The 18,158-nt window shown below is 38.4% G+C and overlaps 1 protein-coding gene across 12 annotated transcripts in view; it reads right to left on the bottom strand.

Moving 5' to 3' along the window:
* Positions 1 to 1,398: 1,398 nt before the first annotated feature.
* BLTP1 (bridge-like lipid transfer protein family member 1) overlaps positions 1,399 to 18,158 on the bottom strand; it is a 114,713-nt gene continuing 97,953 nt past the window's right edge. For 10 of the 12 annotated variants that reach the window (XM_075751092.1, XM_075751085.1, XM_075751086.1 and 7 more), the window contains 17 exons: positions 15,914 to 16,075; positions 15,656 to 15,795; positions 14,377 to 14,578; positions 13,778 to 13,981; positions 13,482 to 13,661; positions 11,755 to 11,892; positions 11,121 to 11,381; positions 9,814 to 9,964; positions 9,359 to 9,516; positions 8,656 to 8,848; positions 8,247 to 8,464; positions 7,366 to 7,617; positions 6,631 to 6,834; positions 4,999 to 5,193; positions 3,987 to 4,121; positions 2,660 to 2,825; positions 1,399 to 1,740 (listed from right to left, as the gene is read on the bottom strand). In XM_075751092.1, coding sequence (XP_075607207.1) covers positions 1,524 to 1,740; positions 2,660 to 2,825; positions 3,987 to 4,121; positions 4,999 to 5,193; positions 6,631 to 6,834; positions 7,366 to 7,617; positions 8,247 to 8,464; positions 8,656 to 8,848; positions 9,359 to 9,516; positions 9,814 to 9,964; positions 11,121 to 11,381; positions 11,755 to 11,892; positions 13,482 to 13,661; positions 13,778 to 13,981; positions 14,377 to 14,578; positions 15,656 to 15,795; positions 15,914 to 16,075 — 3,176 coding nt within the window. In that variant the 3' untranslated portion in view covers positions 1,399 to 1,523. The remainder of the gene's footprint in view (positions 1,741 to 2,659; positions 2,826 to 3,986; positions 4,122 to 4,998; positions 5,194 to 6,630; positions 6,835 to 7,365; positions 7,618 to 8,246; positions 8,465 to 8,655; positions 8,849 to 9,358; positions 9,517 to 9,813; positions 9,965 to 11,120; positions 11,382 to 11,754; positions 11,893 to 13,481; positions 13,662 to 13,777; positions 13,982 to 14,376; positions 14,579 to 15,655; positions 15,796 to 15,913; positions 16,076 to 18,158) is intronic. The other 2 variants (XM_075751080.1, XM_075751091.1) reach the window with 1 other exon arrangement.

The following is an 18,158-nucleotide window of genomic DNA, read 5'->3' as shown; positions in this document are numbered from 1 at the left end:
CATGAGGTTCAAAGCCACTTCTCTGGTTAGTTAACCGCCTTCCCTCATGCTTTAAAGCAAGACTTCGTGCAGCTCCACACCTCCTCTCACAACCAGCTCAAAGGACGAATCAACCCCTCAGCCAGCTCTCCACAGAGTGAGGCAACAACTAAAGCAGCAAAGCTGATCCCTCTCAAGTTTCCAGGATGAGCCGGAGCTGAAGGGTTTGGCACTCCTCCTCATGTGCTGTGAGAAAACCCACACCTGTTGGGCTTGGGCAGTGCCGGAGCACGAACACCTGGTGGGCTAGGCAGAGCACACCTGAGGTGAAAGGAGGGATGAGGCACAGGGGGTCCCCACGGCCGGCCGGCCAGCCACCGACCGCCCTGAGGTGATGGACTCCAGCAGCTGAGGAAACCGCTCGCTCCCGGCAAAGCCAGCCCCCAACAGCAGCCCTCTCACCGCCAGGATGTTAGCGGCGGAGACGCCTCCGCGCAGCCCCTCTATTTTATCGAGGGCGGCGGGAAGATCCCTCCGCGGAGAGCCCTGCCGCACGCAACGTGCGGGGCGGCCGAGGGCGGGAAAAGCGCGAGCCTCGTCCCGGCGCAGCAGAGGCCGCCGGCTCCCCCCCCCCCGGCCCCCGCGTCGTCTCGTCAGCTTCCCGTGCCGCCGACCGGAGCGTCCCGGCGGGCGGGGCGGCACCCGAAACCGCGAGAGGCGTCACGGGCCTGGATGAACCGAGCGGGCCGCGCCCTGACCCACTTGTGGCACAGGAGCGCGCAGGGAGCGGGGCCCGGGGGGGGAAGCACCTCCCGCGGGGCCGCTGCCGCCGCCTCCTCCCTGCAGCTGGGCGGCCCAGGCGGTGGGCGCCGCTGCTCACAGTTTCCTTGCTGCGGGGATCAGGAGCTCGCCTCGCCTTTTTCCAGCTCCCCGAGGGGAAGGCCGGCCTCCCGCGGTTGCACGGCCTCTGAGTCTCCTCACATACACGATACTCGGTGCAAAGTTACGCTTAAAACACTTTTTTTTTTTTTTAATCAAGGAAGTTCGAAAAAACAAATCCCTGTACAGTAGTTAAATTTTATTACAAGAGTAATAAACTTAATGATTTTTAGCACTAAGGCAATCACAGTTTCATAAGTTATATATATATATAATTTACACAAGTCTACATTGACAAATTACCGGTCACATCAACGAGGGATTTGTGTTATGGCAAATAAAGTTTATGAAAATTCACAGTTAATCTGCAAGTATTTTAAAGATGCAGGAATCATCATATTGCACATAATAAAACAGTGGACGCTGAGGAGCAGATTTACAGTGTTCCAGCTATTCCTTCACAGAATATACATTGGTCATCATCATGCAATAACTTCAAATACAGAATGGTATCATATACCACAGTAAACAGTTACTCACAATGTAAGTTTTAAATAGAGTAGCAAAAAGCTGTTAGGTTTCTCTTTAAACCATATTTAAATTCTTAAAATACAATAAAACACTTTGATAAAATCAAACGGAATTACGGTTGTCACATTATACTTTCAGTATTCTTCTTTGTCTTTTCCTTTCTTTTCCTTTTCATCCTGTAGCGCAGTACCAAGTTTCTTTATAAGGACCGACAAAACTTTGTCCAAAGGATCCATGACACCGCGCTGCAGCCACTTGGGAATAGTCGTCCTTGCATGGTGAAAGCCCAGCTTTTGGAGGATGTAGTCAACACCAACGGGATCGATTTTTCTCCCAGTCCAGGATATTAATCTGAAAAACAATAAATATGAGACTCAAATATATAAATCCAGCAGCTGACGTTTGTATAAACAGTCATCTTTACCTTTACTTCTGACCAACTTAAGTCCAACAAGTGTTACTGTTTCAAACTGAATTTATACAAATACACTGAAAATGACCAATGGAACATCCCTGGAAGGAAGAGCATGCTTGAGGAAGCAAAAAACCTGACTGCGCTGCCTCCAGATCATGTTTAAATTGATTTATTACTACTGCTCACACAAAATGCCACCTGCCAAGATTTGTTGGACCTGGGCTGATGTGTTGTTTTGGTATGTACGTGAACACTTAGGTGCTCCAGCAGTGTCAGCAGAGGTTAAAAGAAACAAACCCTGACACAGAGAAAAGTAATTTTTAGTGTTTAGAAGTGTCTATTTAGAGCAGTGAGTTGCTGCTACACACACTATACTTTTGTGCTAAGTTTAAAGTGCCATATAGCAACTAGTATAAAGTGCTTTTTTATTTTAAGGTGACTACTTAAAGAAGAATGAAAAGTGGAATGCTAAAAATGGAAAACTGCAAGATAAAAAACTCTCTAGCAGAAGGTGAATGGACTGTTGTAGGACAGAGTGAAAGACAGTAACCTGTAGTCCCTAATGAGTTTAATTTTATTGTATCCTAATTTTGAAGAGCCTCCAACAGTATCTTTACTCTGAGTAAGTCCGAATCTAGAAGTTAACCGATGTAATAGATAATTGCATTATCCAGCTTTTGTCCCGTCCTGTAGCAGGTGACTTTCACAGCAGCACTAGTAACCAAAGACAAATCTGTAACAGCATCCACGTAATTGATCCTCTGAGGGGCTGAACAGCATCAACTCGGAAACACTTATCATTTGCAGGACAGTATCCACTGATAAAATAAAGAGGCAGATAAGCCTGGTTGTTACCTGAGCGTGGGTTCCAAATGCCAAGTATTGCACATAAATTCTCTCCAGTCGACTGTAGTGTAAGTAATGCTTTCCTCTGCCTCTTTGTCAGTGGAGCTGTCCTCAAGAACACCTACGGAATTTTTCTGCCCTGGACGAGCAGCCAAAATGCGAGGAGGAAAAATTGCTACAAAACAGAGAGAGAAAACAAACCCCACACCAGTCAGTCAGCATCTCACTTGAATTCTCTTTGTACGTCATTTAAATAAAACAAAAGCACAAGTCTCATAAAAGAGAGAACCACCTTGTATTTCAGTTTTACAGAATTTCTGGCAAACAGTTCTGGTTTGAACAAAGTGCTAGTAAAAAATATCCTATGAATATTGTAACAGACTCTGGATATCACTGGAACATGGGACAGATTGACTCTTCCTTCTCTCTGCCAGCCCAAAGCATCCATATACAAGGGCTTTCTCTGAAATTCATCATGGCATTCAACAAAGCACATTATATTCCATAAGCAAAATTCAGACACGCTCCTAAGTTTAGAATATTTTTTTTAGATTGACAGAGTAGTCTCTGAGGAGGAGGATGGTGGGGGAATAGTTAAGTTAAATCTTTGTCCAAAGGCAGCAAGGGGACCAGAATGAACCCAGATCTTCCTTGAGTTTTAAGTCCTGGGATACAGAAAAAGAACAGCAGCTCCTTCTCCTCCAAACACGCTATTTTATAAAATAAAAACACATCTGTGAATTTGGATTAAATTTGGATTTATTTGAAAATAGCTTGAAAACAAATTTTTTTACAAAGTGCCACCAAAAATAGTTCTCTTCCCCTTTTGTTAGTTTCTGCTGTACCTACACAGTGTAGCAAAGTGCCATGCGGAGATACTAGTACAGCTCCGTGCACAGCGGTGGCACGTCAGCAGAGTGACACTGCGAGGTTTGTAAGTTTGTATGCAACTACTCTGCTTCCAGACCCACAGGAGCTGACTTAAAAAAAATCAGCTCAAGTATTTCCTGAACCATGTTGCACTTTTTGAGAAGTGCCAAAATACTTCTTGGCTTTCAGTCTAAAATAATCCAGAAAAAAGCCTTTGTTATTGCAGAGTTAAATTTCACTTAATGATTGAAAGAGGTAACTGTCATTTCATAGCGTAAGTCCAGATTTCAAGAACATTTAATACTACTTCTATTGATTTCAATGGAAGCAAAGTTAGGCTTAACTTTTTAAAATTAAATCAATTTTTAACAAGTCAATTCTATTAAAAACATGCAAATATTTACTATTAAATAGTCTGAAAACTGCATATTGTCAGACAAGTGTTACCTCATAAGTAGCAACTTACCTTTTTCTTTTTCTTTTAGATAAGCAGACACCAAGTCATGCAGAAACATAATCAATTCAGCATCCATAGTTACACAAATGTGGTCTGTAAATTCAGTTACTACACTGCATTCCACCTTTGGTTTAACACTTGTATCTACAGTCAGATAAAAATAGTATTAATACACTTCTAAGTGCATACAGTATAAATAAAAGTACACAGAATTTGAATACAAATTATTTGAAAATTACATTGTGAAGGGCCACAATTAACATCTGTGGTTAGCAGCCTCAGCAATTTTTTAACAGTTTTCCTGTCAGAGTAACTTCTGGTATTCTATGAAAGATGTTGAAAATAAAAGAAATGCTACCACGTAGCAACCTTGATCATCCTCAACATGGAAAGTCAGCCCGGAGCAGCATCGCTAGCTTGTGCTATGCTATCGGTGCATAATTTTCAACAATAAGAAAAGCTGATAGCAGATTTTGCTAGTTTGGCTATTTAAAAAAACAGCCAAAACCCAACAGGTGGATTCATCTAGTGGTACTATCCAGGATTGGGTAAGAAGTAAAACCACAGCTCAGCCACGATAAACATCTACATTAATGTGTTATACTTTCACAAGTCTTATTTCCCACCAATTCCAATTGCAGGCTGAAGATAACATTTTGAAAACAAGAGCATCAAATTTAAGGTTCCTATCTCATATTCCCTTTTTCAGAATGGCCTTACGTCTTTAACATTTTAATAAAAATAAGAAAACTAACTCCCTAAAAACAGCCAACGTAGCTGAAATGTTCATATTAAACTTCTCTCAGTAAGTTTTTTCTATAGTGACCAGTCTCTGGCCTAGTTCTTCACTCTCTCTCATCAGAATTCTCTCTACATTTTATTAGGAAATGATATCCTTTCTTGCAGATCTGAGGTCATTCTCAGATTAAATCCTTTTATCAGTATGGTAGCTTAGTATTCAACTCCTCATAAATGGAGAAATAGCTTTGGCTCAAGAAAAAATAAATTATGTTTACTGCACCTTGTAATGAAGGCTCTTGGGGCTCTTGAACATGAATAGATTTAAAATCCAGCTGCATCCTTGGCAATGCAAAGATAGTTTCAGTTTCATGGTTGTAACTGGAGCCACCTCTGAAACCACTTAGCAAGCTTGAGCTCTTCACTGTTGTGCTGCTCTCTGGGTTGTTAGCATCAACGTTTCGAAGCAGGTTTAACTCTACAGGGAAAATGGGAAATTCCTGAATTCAGTAGTCTTTATTATAAAAAAGTTCTCGTCAGCACAAAGGGTGACACATTGTCATGAAATACATCTCATAATAACAAGGAGGAAGAAATAGGTGCCAGTACCAGAACGTCTAAGCGCTCCTAGGAATCTTGGTTTGTTTTTTGGAAGCTTCAAGTCCAAATTTTATTCAGCTGACCACCCTATCACAACTCTGTTATAGTAATGAGCTTTCAGGTAAGTGAGATATAGACTATATGGTTTCAAAGTGTGCCCTTTGTGTTTGAAAATATGGTAGTACTTAAAATGAAAATAAATGTTTCTGATTAATACAAGTAATACCTAAATTCACCAAGGCAGCATTGCTGTCAGAAATCACTGTTGACCAGGAATTCAACTTTATCACAAGACTTTTACCACAGTACACATGCAACATCATTTGAATTAGTTTTAGTTGTTAAAATTGTTAAAAAAGTTAAGAAATGTTACTATTTCATTGTAAAACTGCTGGTGTATGATTATTAAGAAGATTATATCCTTTATCCCAAACATATGGCTACAAAAGGTCAAACAATCAAATGTTGTTGTTTATACACTTAAATGCTCCGGATGTAGCAAACCAGGGCTACATAAAAACATCTAACAGACAGCGCCTCTATTTCTGAACTTCAACCACTACATCCTGTTGTATCTTTCAAAAGAAATAAATATTAGTATATCAATAATTTTAAAATATTTTTTTCAAGAAACTATCATCTGCTCATTTCTCACTATATGCCATATTCTGTTATTCACCCTTTCACAGAAATTCTATTGGTATCATTTACTGATTCTACGGTTTGTGTTACTGATTCTACGGTTTGTGAATGAAAGAGTGACAGCTGTATTTTAAGATTTAACATTATCTTGAAAGTTTTATTTTCCAATTAACGATTTAAAGATAGGATTCAAAATTTAAGACTTAGAAGCAGCTGAAGGTAGGAAAGCTTTAGGTAGATGAGTAGTTTTTAAGTGTTCATCGTGTGACGCCTAAATATATTCCTACTTCAAGGTAATCCATAAATCCTTCATATACAGTGAAATATATCCTGTTACAAGATCACAACTGGACGTGAAACAAGAAAATTTTCTGCATATAGTGAAAAAAAGGAAAGGCCTCTGCAATGCCAGATACATGTCCTGTATGCTATCAGAATATTTTGGCTTTACTGCACAGTTTTAAAAAGGACTTAGCTCAGTAACACCTCCAGCTGTTCAGCATATTGCTGTGCTTGATTCCACAGTTCACCGTAAGGTTGTCAAGAAGAAAACAACTCCATTATTTGAGATTCCCTTCTTCCTGGAGCCCACTTAAAGTTTAGCAGCTTTTAAACAGCACAATCTGCCTGGGGAAGCAGCCCAATCCCAAAACTTAATGAACGTGATTCTAACCTTCATTCCTTGTGGCTGTAACGTAATTGAACCACTCTTTTACGCTGGCAACTCCGTGTGGGGGGTTTTCATGGCGGCGCCTCGTTATCTTTGTGATTGTTGCCATGGGGCTTTCAAGGGCTCCGCATGGTTTGGTGACCATAGTGTTATGACCCAAATGAAAGTCCAGGGTTTGCACAATATACGTGGAGTGTTCACTAGTACCTGCATTGAAGGTGTGGGTGGCGTGGGAGGAGACAGAAGAAAAATGGAAAAAGCAGCTTGGTAAGGGTAGTAGGATTTCTCCTTTCACTCTCCTCTCCTTGCACAGGTATTTAATATGAATAATTAGTATGCCAGTGGCATTAAAAACTTGCATTATAAAGTTTGCAAACAACAGAAAAATTAAATCCTCAGTAGCTACAGACAGTAAAAACTTCTCAAAGTGAAGACAAATATAAGCAATAAGACCATCAAAATTCATCATACAGAAACAAAGGACTACATAAACAGAGACATGCAATCAACCGGGCAGACAATCCACTTTGTAGGCATATTATCAAGGACATATCCAATATAATTGAAAATGTACTTTGTACTATTTCACAGATAAAGCAAATGGTGGTAAAGATGGAGAGGGAACAGATTATTATTTTAGGTAAGCGGTACATTTTCTTTGATTTCTTCTTACATATCAATACATTCTCTAAATTCCTTTAAATTAATTTTAAGAAGTGAGGAAATTTTTTAAATTACCATCTTCCCAAACTTTCTGGGCTTCTGTCCAAAATGCAATATTGGGTTCTTCAAGGTGAAATAAGGCCCAAGATTTTGAGCGGAAATTAGGCCCATGAAAACACGCCAGCGTCATATGGTTTCCATGCAGGCTCATGGATCCTCCAAATTGCATTCCATCTTCCGGCAGTGGCATCTGAAATAAGGATATATGGCACCCAGAGACCACTTTCAAAACTCCTGGCCAATGGCGATGATGGGCCGCATCCAAGACTAAAAAGTAAACATGCAATAGCAAGGAACAACTTTAGGAAACAGAAAGATACAGAATAGATTGCTGTCATATTTATATTTTTAATAAAACATGGAATTACAAGCAATATTTTTAATCTCTTTTATTGACACCACTTCATCTTTGTGATCTAAGGTGGTTTTAGCTTAAGAGTACCTTGAACAAGTATACTTGGAAATCAATGACTCATTGTGTTCAGACAAATTATGGTTTGAGCTCATGATTAATAGAAAGAATAACATCACACTTTCACTGCTACTCAAAGTAGAAATATTTTTTTTATGAAATAGACTTTGAAAAACCATTTCAACTCTACTGAAATAGTTTGAAAATTGCAAAAAAAATTTGATTTTTTAAAATAAAAAGACATATTTTTAACTAAAACCTAAAAATAACAGTAGTTCATTATTGTACCCCAGGTCTAGCAAGATACTTGAGATATTTGCATTCTTCATTGAAAGGTTATTGCCAGCCCAGATTTACAGGAAAAATGTACTCAAGAAACTATTTCAAGTCAAATAGATATACTTGCATGTATAAAATTGCTCAGATGAATTTTTGCAATTAACACATAGTACTTGGGAAGTATACTATTTTTTGCACCACTTACATTGCTCATGCGAGCTTCTCTCTAAGTTGTTGGCCATTGTCTTGGGAGGGAGGTAAGGAACAGGTCCCCAAGTGGACAAAGCTCGCTTGCTTGTATCAAACTGCTGAGTAAAGAACTCCTGGAGTTTCATTCCTATTTTTATTAGGTCTGGTGTAGTCGATCTTGAAATCATCACTTGGAAGATATCCCATTTCAAGTCCCCATGGACAAATATCTCACTAGATATTAAAAACAGCAAGAACGTTAGCAGTTAATCTGTTTCCTCCTGACAATAAAAAAACCCCAACAACAAACCCTTTGCTTTCTAGCAGACGTTTACTTTTTTTGGTTAGCAGTACCAGACAGAAGACACATAGGCAGAGTTTGACCTTATCAAACATTATACATTTTAAACAGGAAGCAGTATTACCTTTTATCAGAGATGCTCGAGTCCAAAGCATTGTACAGATTAATTTTCCATTCATCCTGTAGTTTAAGATCAGCATTACTGAAGATTCCCATTAGGATACTGGACCCCATATAGTCAACACGTGCTTCAGTAGAACCCATGGTAATTTGAATTTTATGACTGGGCTGTTGGTTTGGGTGTTCAGAAATATGAGCTGAAATAGAACCAAAGCAATGCAGAAGTATAGCATTAAAAATAAGAAAAATCCGTTTTTCCAGTGGTATCACCCTTACGCCATCCATCATGATACAGAGGGACTGAGAAAGCCCTGGGGTTTTTTCCAGATGCATGGGGAGGTCATGACTCTGGTGTAGCACCAGAAAACCCAGCTTCTTTCTGAAGCCAGTTTTGCATTTCCCAGACTGTAATCACTTGTGAAATTCTAGGAGCTGAAATGCTATCAAATCTTTCAGTTGCCACCTGTCCAGACAGCTGAAAGGGGCAGAAGGTTGAATAACTAGATAGTGTAAGTTTAGAGCAACCCTGAGACTGAATCAGCCCTTGATCAGAAGGCTATCCCCTTCAATTCAAAGGGTGTTTCATAGTCAGAATGCACAAGAATCCAAAATTTTTACATACTACCAGGTTCACAAAGCAAGGTTCTTTAGTTTTTCACATTTATTGTCTGGAGTATATACTAATACCAGGCAGCTTTCCAACTTACCCACCATCTCCAGGGTATTGACATCTATGGTACCTCCAACAACTCCCCCTCTGGAGTCCAGCTGTGATCTTCCCAAGCCAACAGACATGCTGATTTCCCGATCTCTGCTACTACCCACAGACAGACGACCCTGGCTTTTCAAACCACTGGTGGTCCACCTAGAACAGAGGTGAAAATAGACAACAATTCTCCAGGCTGTCAAAAGAGAAACTGAAAATTATTTACTGGAAAGCAGTAAGTAACGTGGATTAGGTAGATGGGATTAAGATCTACCCAGGATTAAGCACCTACCCAGCATTCATGAGGGGCTTCACAGTTCAAAACTGAAAAAGTTAGGATTTTAAAGCTAGAAGGCAAAAGGCTGTTAACAGTCTGTGGAGAAAATGTTTTGGGTTTTTTTTCCCCCAAAACCAACACTGTCTGTTAAAACATGCTTGATCTTGTTTTATACTTACGTAGTATTGCCCATTACATTGCTCATATTCATTTGAACATTTAATTGTTTTAGGTTCATAGCAAATACAACCAGTGTTTCCCATGGTGTTCCTTGCTGGCTTCCAGCCTTATTTGACTTATTAAATGGAGTTGATGTTTTTGAGAGAGTATCTAAACAAAAAATTAGACAAAAATTTAAATTATTCCACATGCTAGGAAAAACTGGCAGATTATATCCATTGTACATATCACAAAAAGACAGACTAACACCATATTTAAGGAGCACCACAAAACTATGAGTGAGGATAAGTGAGGACTAGAGGATTTGCAATATATGTTGCTTTAGTTGTCACAGAAATTGACTCATTTTACACATTTATTTTAAACATTTATTTTTACTAATATCTTTAAGAGAAATTATTTTTAATTTGCAGTCAGTCATGCAAGAGTACATTTTAAATGATTTAGTTGTTTAAAAATACCAGTGTATTCACAAAATGAATTATTAGTATTTGAATATTCAGGTAGTAATTATTTGCACAAGTTAGAATTTCAAGTATTAGGGTTTTCCTTGCTCTTCTCACAAAACTGGCAGTACTCTTAACAAGCATGTCCAAAATTGCATTTCCTATCAACAAGCCACTCTACCAGCCATAATCCTTCTCCAACTGTGTCTTCTCCTAAAAATTGTTCATATAAAACATCTTGCTTGTGTTCTAAATAGACAAAATACCTGTCCTTTCTTTTCTCACATATTTTTCCTAAACTAAGCACCATACTTCTAAATCTCCTATCTATATCTAATGCCATAAACATCCCACACAGCCAGTGCTACACTGCTATAAGATACAATAACATTTGTAGTAAAAGACATTAAAAGTTACTTTATTATATTTTATTATTGAAACTACCCTTATTTAGACCTCTCAGTATGAGCCCAAAGTCTCAGATGAAAGGAAATAACCGAGCTCACCTGTGAGCTGTGGTATTAACCCTCTGCCAAGAGCCTGGTAATTGCTTGGATGAGAACTGAGAGCCAAGAAGGTGACAATGCAATCAAATCAACCTGGAGAACTCATCTAATCCCAGCTAAACAGCTCCTGCTCTCGTAAAGGAAATGACCATTTTATAGAAAGTACGCTAACAAACTACACCTTGATTCGTCCATTTCCAACATCTTCCTTTCTCTAAACCATTGACTCTCCACTCCCAGGCACAGTGGAAAAGAGTATTTTGTAGTTGCTTTCTACAAAGCAGTAACAACATACTTTTTTCATAAAACCGATGGAAATGCTTTAAAAGACTAAAGAAATCATTGTCTACTAACCTCTCTGAGGCACTGAAGAGTCAGACACGCTCCTGGATCTCGTGACAGCAGGAGACTTTAAGCTATGAGATGCTGTCCCGGGTGACATACTGCTGCTTGCATTATGTTCACTAAAAACATTAGGTGATTGTGCCATGTGTGTAAATGAAGCAGATTGGCAGGGCTGCTCCCACGTCCTGCAGTACGCTTTCCGTGATGATTCAGGAGAAAGATGCTGGCTTACCCCTTCAATTGAATCTGGTGTTCCAGGACCCGATGCTACTAGAAACAAAAAAAAAAAAAAGCAGCACATGAAAGGCAGAAAACCTATTTAATTTTTGTTTAACAATATCCTCCCATATACTAAGTAGTATTTAGAGAGTGTTAGAATCTATTTCATTTATCACAACTAAAAGTTTTCCACTGAATTTATTAATATAAGCTCTTGAAATAATTCAATGTTCTACCTCAGAAATTTTCCATTTCTTTCTAGGATTTTCTATTAAACTTATTAGAGTGACTGCACATGGAGTAAATTATAATACATTTATATCTCATCACATATGTAATAATACACAGGCAATAAATGTTTATAAAATTCCTACTATAACCCCTTCTACAAAAAAGTTTCTCATTATAAGACGCAGGATCTTACCTGGCAGATTTATTGTTTGATCACCTAGGAAAAGCCGTCTAGCAATGCTTCTCCTGTACCAGGCCCTTGGAAAGGCTAGAATCTCACTGAGTCGGCGCATATCATATTTAAAAGAAGCAGATCCTATATCACAGACAGCTGAAAAAGAAAAAGAATACACACACAACTGTAAACTCTTAGTAGTAACAGGTTTTGGTAACCAAATCTAGTTAATAGGTGTTCAATATAGTCAAATACTTCTTTATCTAGCAGTATAGTCCCTGCTGTAATAAAAAAATAGTTTTCCTGAGGCGTTGCCATTTCTCCAAATCCAATATTAGATATAAACACATTTCATAAAGGCAAGGTGGAACCAAAGAATATAACTGATGTTGGGTCCTACTTGTTTGTATGTGCCTCAGACTCCTCATCGCTCTTTTTGATGAGCAGCAGTAAAACAGATTCAGAATGGCGACAAAGTGAAGAAGCCTATTTAGAGTTTGAGGATTTTCAAACTACTATTTTAATTCCAATGATACACGACAGTGAGGAATAAATGACATATTTTAGGAAGAAGGATTTTTTTTTGGGGGGGTGGGGGGGTGGGAAAGAAGCACTACTGGTATAGCTAATATAAAAATATTTACAAGCTAACCAAGCTACTGAGTTGGTCATTGAAACAAATTATGTGAGAACAGATTAGCATTACGTGTTCCGTCTCATTGCCGTGTATGTCGTCATATAGTACCACACCGCAGTCATACAGACTTTTGGGGTTCTCAGGAAACAGGGTTAAAAAAATGAAGGCATAGATATTGCTCAACAAATAATAATACTCAAAGACTCTAGTCTCTCAGGTACAAAGCTGATGTATACTATGGGATTTTATACCTGAAGAAAAATATCCATTGTGCCATTAGGTGGAAAATAACCCCCCCCTCTTTTGCATGCTAAGACCACATAATACAGTTGACATACTAAGATTACAACTAAATAATGACTTGAAATCACTTCCTTCTGATAATACTCAACAAATACCTGCAATACAACTAAAATGACATGTAACTTAAAGCTGACTAAACCCAAACAATTTAGGCATTATCTCTTGTGGCTTGGCCCCAGCTAACAGCCAAACACCCACTGAGCTGCTCACTCATTCCAGTCTCCTGTGGGAGAGGGAGAAAACAGAAGGAAGGCAAGGAAACTTGTGGATTGAGGTACCAGCAGTTTAAGAGGGAAAGCATAAGCTGTGCATGCAAGTGAAGGAAAAAAAACCTAAGAATTATAGACTGCTTCCCATTGGCAGGCAGATATGTAGCTATTTGCTGGAAAGCGCGGCCTCAGGACACCTAACAGCTGCTTGGGAAGACAAATGTCATAACCACCAATAGCCCCCCTTCCTCTTCCTTTCCCTGAACTTGTATTGTAAGTGCAACATCATATGCTATAGAATATCCTTTGGATCAATTCGGGTCACCTGTGCTGGCTGTGTCCCCTCATTGGTAGAGTGGGAAAAAGAGGTGGCCTTGAGGCTGTGCAAGCACTGTTCAGCAATAGCCAAAATTTTAACTAAAACTTCAAAGTATCAATCCCTACTTCACCCCAAAAGAGCAAAATTTTTACTACACACTACAAGTAGATGGCTCTCATGTAACATCTACAAAAGCTGCTGAGAGTAAAGTCTATCACTGGAACAGCAGTCCTCTAATTAGCTGAATAGATGGGATTAAAATGAAACAAGCATTTACCAGATATGTTTATCAACGTAGTATCTATCTTGCTGGTAGCTTTGCTGGCAGACTGACTCTCAAAAAAGGAAGAACCTCCCGAACGCCTTATTCGTGACAGGCTGACTTTCACAAACTCAAGGTTAATGCTCAAAGAATCCTTTCGGCCAGTAACTGAAGTTGGCTCCTCATCCACGTTACCTAGAAATAGAAAGGAAAAAGTTTAGTCTTTTGTGACCTTTTCAAATCTTCAGTTTAGAAAAATTATGCCAAACTTGAACAGTGTTCATTAAAACAAACAAAAACTTGTTCTGTACCTAAGGCTCCTGATCCAGGGGTTAGAACAGTAACAGCAGATTTTTGTTTTCCAGCTCCGTATGGATGGAACACGTAAAGGGAAAAGTCGGACATACAGGCGGTAAAGCTCAGGCCTGAAGAGCTGCTACTAGAAGTAGTCAAGTCTGACTGACTGCTGCTGTGCCGCGTTCTGCCAAGCGGGCTGCCTAGTCCAGGTGACGAACCTGAAGTAAATTTTTTTTTTTTTGGCAAAAGTTAGTTTTAGTACAAAAGCATTTTCAAATGTGAAATAATATTGACTGTTAATAGCAATATTACACAGACCAAACGCACATCAAGTTATGCCCGTGTAGTAGCAATGTAGCTTAAATATTCTATATGTATTGGTGCTAACCTTTTATAAGGGATAACTCAATGCAAGAAAAATTTCAATATACTGTATCTGTGCAAGCTTTTATGGGAAACTGATACAACATGAAGAAATCCTACTGAACTCACTAACACATAAATGTCTAGCCTCAAGGTGTGTAAAAGCTTATCTTCTGCTCTAATTTTACACAACAAAGATTATATTTATGCTACACGCTGTATATAGTATAAACATTCATATCTATATTACCTGGTGCTCCAGATTTACTAACTGAATTCTTTGAGCCACTCTGTGAAGTATTGCCACCAACTGACACGTTTTCCGACGGGTACGTTGTGCCTAATGTTTCCAGTTCTCCTCGGTTCGAAGAGAAAACAAGATCCAGGGAAGGCAACTTCAGCATACATTCAACTCTTGATACCGGCAAGCAACTGAACTTGATTTGAGAGGGCTGAAAGACAGAAAGTAAAACATTCAATGAACAAATATGAAATACTAAAAACATCCCAAATTGGGCTTATAAAGTGCGATGTATTTTTTAAATCTAAGCAAATTGCAGCCTTTTTAGAGTGGTTTTAGAATTAGTAAGATAACCGTATACAAGTTGATATAGATACATTAATTTCAGAGAATCCCTCCAACACCAGGGGTATTATTTTGACCAGTTTTCCAAAAACTCAGACGCAGGAACCCTGGATGCTGCAGAGGACGCGTACATCCCCCTCTCTTCCTCCTCCCCCAGTCAATTCATAGTTCATCTCATGCAAGACCTACACAGAATCACTTGAGCTGATGCTGAAAGCCTCAGCTCCCTTCACCACATTCTTGGCCAGATGAGTTTGCAAGTAAAAGTTGAGAGAGGCTACAGATTGTTGTGGTTAATTTTCGTAAGTGTCAAAAAAAAAAAAAAAAAAAAAGGCATCTGTTAGAATATGTTGTTCAATTTGGGAACATAATCAAATTTATACCAGGAAAAAATGCCGTTTGAGCCAAGTGGAAAAATATAATAGCAATGCTGAGATCAAACTCAAGTGCTCTGAATCACTCTGCAGTAGCACTTTTCTGTCTTACACATGTAAAAAGCCCAGACACATCAAATATTAAGTAGTGTGAATAATACCCTGCAGATAACAACTACATCCTACATTTTACATATAAACTGAGAAAATCTTTAATTATTATTTTTGTTTTGTAATGGTACCTATACACAATGGCTAGCAGTACTAGTTATGACAGATATTTTCAAAAAAAAGTCCAAAAGAGACAAGGAAGAAGTAATGATGAAAAATGCTCAGAATTTTTGTGACTTCTCAAAATAGCTCATTTCTTTGGTCTCCATGGCACTAAAATATCTCAGAACTTGTGCTGAGTAAGTCCTATTTTATCATCACACTAGACATTAATGTCTCAGAAAGGATATTTGAAAATAATTTTTTTAATTTTTAAAAAGCAAACTTAGAAGCATGGATTGTCTTAAAGACTGTGACTGAAGTTATTTCCTATACTGAATGTTGAGTTTAAATCTCACCTGAACGCGTACATAAACCACCACATCTACAGGGAAGGATGAATATGCTGATGTCGAGGATGATACTAATGATGTTGTGGACTCTTCCAAGGGATCTTGTATATCGAATTGTCCCATGTCTTCATCCTGTGAACTAACAGCTTTTAACAAGTACAAGAACTCATTAGAAAGTGGAATTTAAAGGGAAGAGCAGCTCAATGCACCGGAAGACAAAAAAAGAAAAAGCGTAGAGTATTAGAAAACAAATATACAACTTACCTGTGTAATTCCTTTCAATGGGTGTAATCGGAATGGTTTCAAGAGCTTTCTCTAGAAAGTCCAGTAAGCACGGACTAATCACCATTTCCTCCGGCAATGACTGGAGAGCAACCCATGCATACAGTTTAGCAGTTTTCACTCCACCACTTCCTTTCCCTTTGGCTGCAACACGTAAAAGATAAATTTGTCTAATGTGATACCACTCAACAGTAACCAATAAACGTTAGAAGATACTTCATAATTAACAGGTGTTTCCTCTAATTCTCTGTATCATCATCTAAAAAAGCATAAATCAGATCAGTTAGAAAAAATTAAGCCGTAAGTTTTCATGAAGAAAATTGTGCAAACCCTACAATAAGTCTGTCATGCTTGTCTGTAATTCCATTGCACATGTTCGTGACCAAGCATTCTTATGTCATTGTCACCACTTCGCTTTTAAAAAATAGCGCTGAAATCAGACACACACAGTTCTTCTCCAAATGCACAATGTAAAGTAACCACAGCTGACTGGAAAGGAAAGTGGAATTAAGAAAAACAAATATATGACCCTGGGAAGAATGTCAGTTTAAACTGAGAAAATACATCAAAAATTAAAACTGTAAATGACAAGTTCAACTATATTTATGCAAAGATTCTAAACGAGCATTTTTAAAAGCTTGGAGCTAGCCAGAGTATAAATTAATAAAAAGATTCTTGTCTTCTAAATCTGTGGAAGCAGCTAGGCACTTGGATCCACGCTCACCAAAATACAAATATACACAGAAAATATTAATACCACCTCAATTACTGTCTCTATGAATAAATACAGCTATTAGAATGGAGATAAACAAAGACACTGATTTTAAATTCACCAAGAAAAATATAAACATTAGCAACTAAAACAAAGCTTTAAAATCCTTTTATTTGCTAAAACCTCAAGCACTGAATTTTCATTCTATGCAAACTATTCTGTCTAGTGTCTCTGACTAGATTGTCCTATCTTGCTCTGACTGGAGACCAAAGACAATAAGATAAGGTGGTTTCCATTCCAGAGGAAAAGTAATATAAATAAAAATAAGTGTGTTTCAAAACAATTCAGAACTACTAAATATTTATAAAAACACAAGGCATAAAGAAATACAGTAATTGCAATCCCTAGTTTTGGGAGACATTTATATCATCATACAAATGCAATTTCCATACACACACCCCCACCCCCACCCCACCCCTGCAAACATAGAGCTTAGAGAGAAAACCAACAAGACTCAGTAACTGGACATGACGTGGTAAAAATTAAAAGGCAAAGATTGGAAAGAGGATAGGAAAATACAGAGCAAAATTGAAGAAAAGTAGTACAAACCAAGATTACACAACATTCAGTAATCGTAATGGACACTTAAAAGAGTAAGAGCTCATGGTTCAATAGCATAGATAATTGAGAAAGGCGTCCCCATTTCACTGTTCTCTCCCAGCATCTCTGCTGGTTTCATTAAAAAAATCAACACACAAACAAGAAACACCCCACACACTTTTTTGTGTTATTAATTGTCCCTGCTCATTAAATTTTGACAAAATTTTGGCTTTGCTTTTAAAGTTATATTCAAATGCCAAAGGAGAGAAGAGTGAACGTCTCAGAAGCGGGAGGTGCAATCTACATACCTCTAGATCTGACATGATGTAACAACAGACTCCTGCTTGAAAAAGGAATCACTGGAGATAAAATAAAGCTTTAAATATTAGAACTCATATTACTCTAAATTACGGTTATTTAAGGGCCTGCAACAGTTGAGGACACTAGTCTGGTTTTTTGATTAATACAGATACATCTAAACAGCTGCTTCCGTACTACAAGAAATAACCCAGTTCCAGAAAGCAATAATTTACACATTACTTGTGTGGCAGGAGGCACTTAAGAGCTGAAAGTATTCTCTGAATAGTGTAATGTATGGAAGCAAGGATTCATCTCAATTTTTTTTCTTGGATTATGAAGAATAAAGCAGTCAGCATTCGCTTTTAATACACATACTTACACTTTGCTTTCCAGTAATAAGCATTATTTTGTTAAATGAGAACAGGTAGAAGGCAGTGACAGCCCATCACTGGGATATGGTGACTAGGACAGAAATATTACCCAGACTGGTTTGGCAAGAGATTTCTAAAAATGCAGCTTTATGAACTGCATTCATGCTTCTGGGATCGGGTTTCCGCAGCCAAAGTTAAGACTTGACAAATTCAGTGCACTTCAGGTAATGCACAGACAGATCTA

The sequence above is a fragment of the Balearica regulorum genome, chromosome 4 (assembly GCF_011004875.1).
Source record: "Balearica regulorum gibbericeps isolate bBalReg1 chromosome 4, bBalReg1.pri, whole genome shotgun sequence".
NCBI classification, from domain to species: Eukaryota; Metazoa; Chordata; class Aves; order Gruiformes; family Gruidae; genus Balearica; species Balearica regulorum.
The sequence above is the reverse complement of the archived record's forward strand: the minus strand, read 5'-3'. Positions and strand labels throughout refer to the sequence as shown.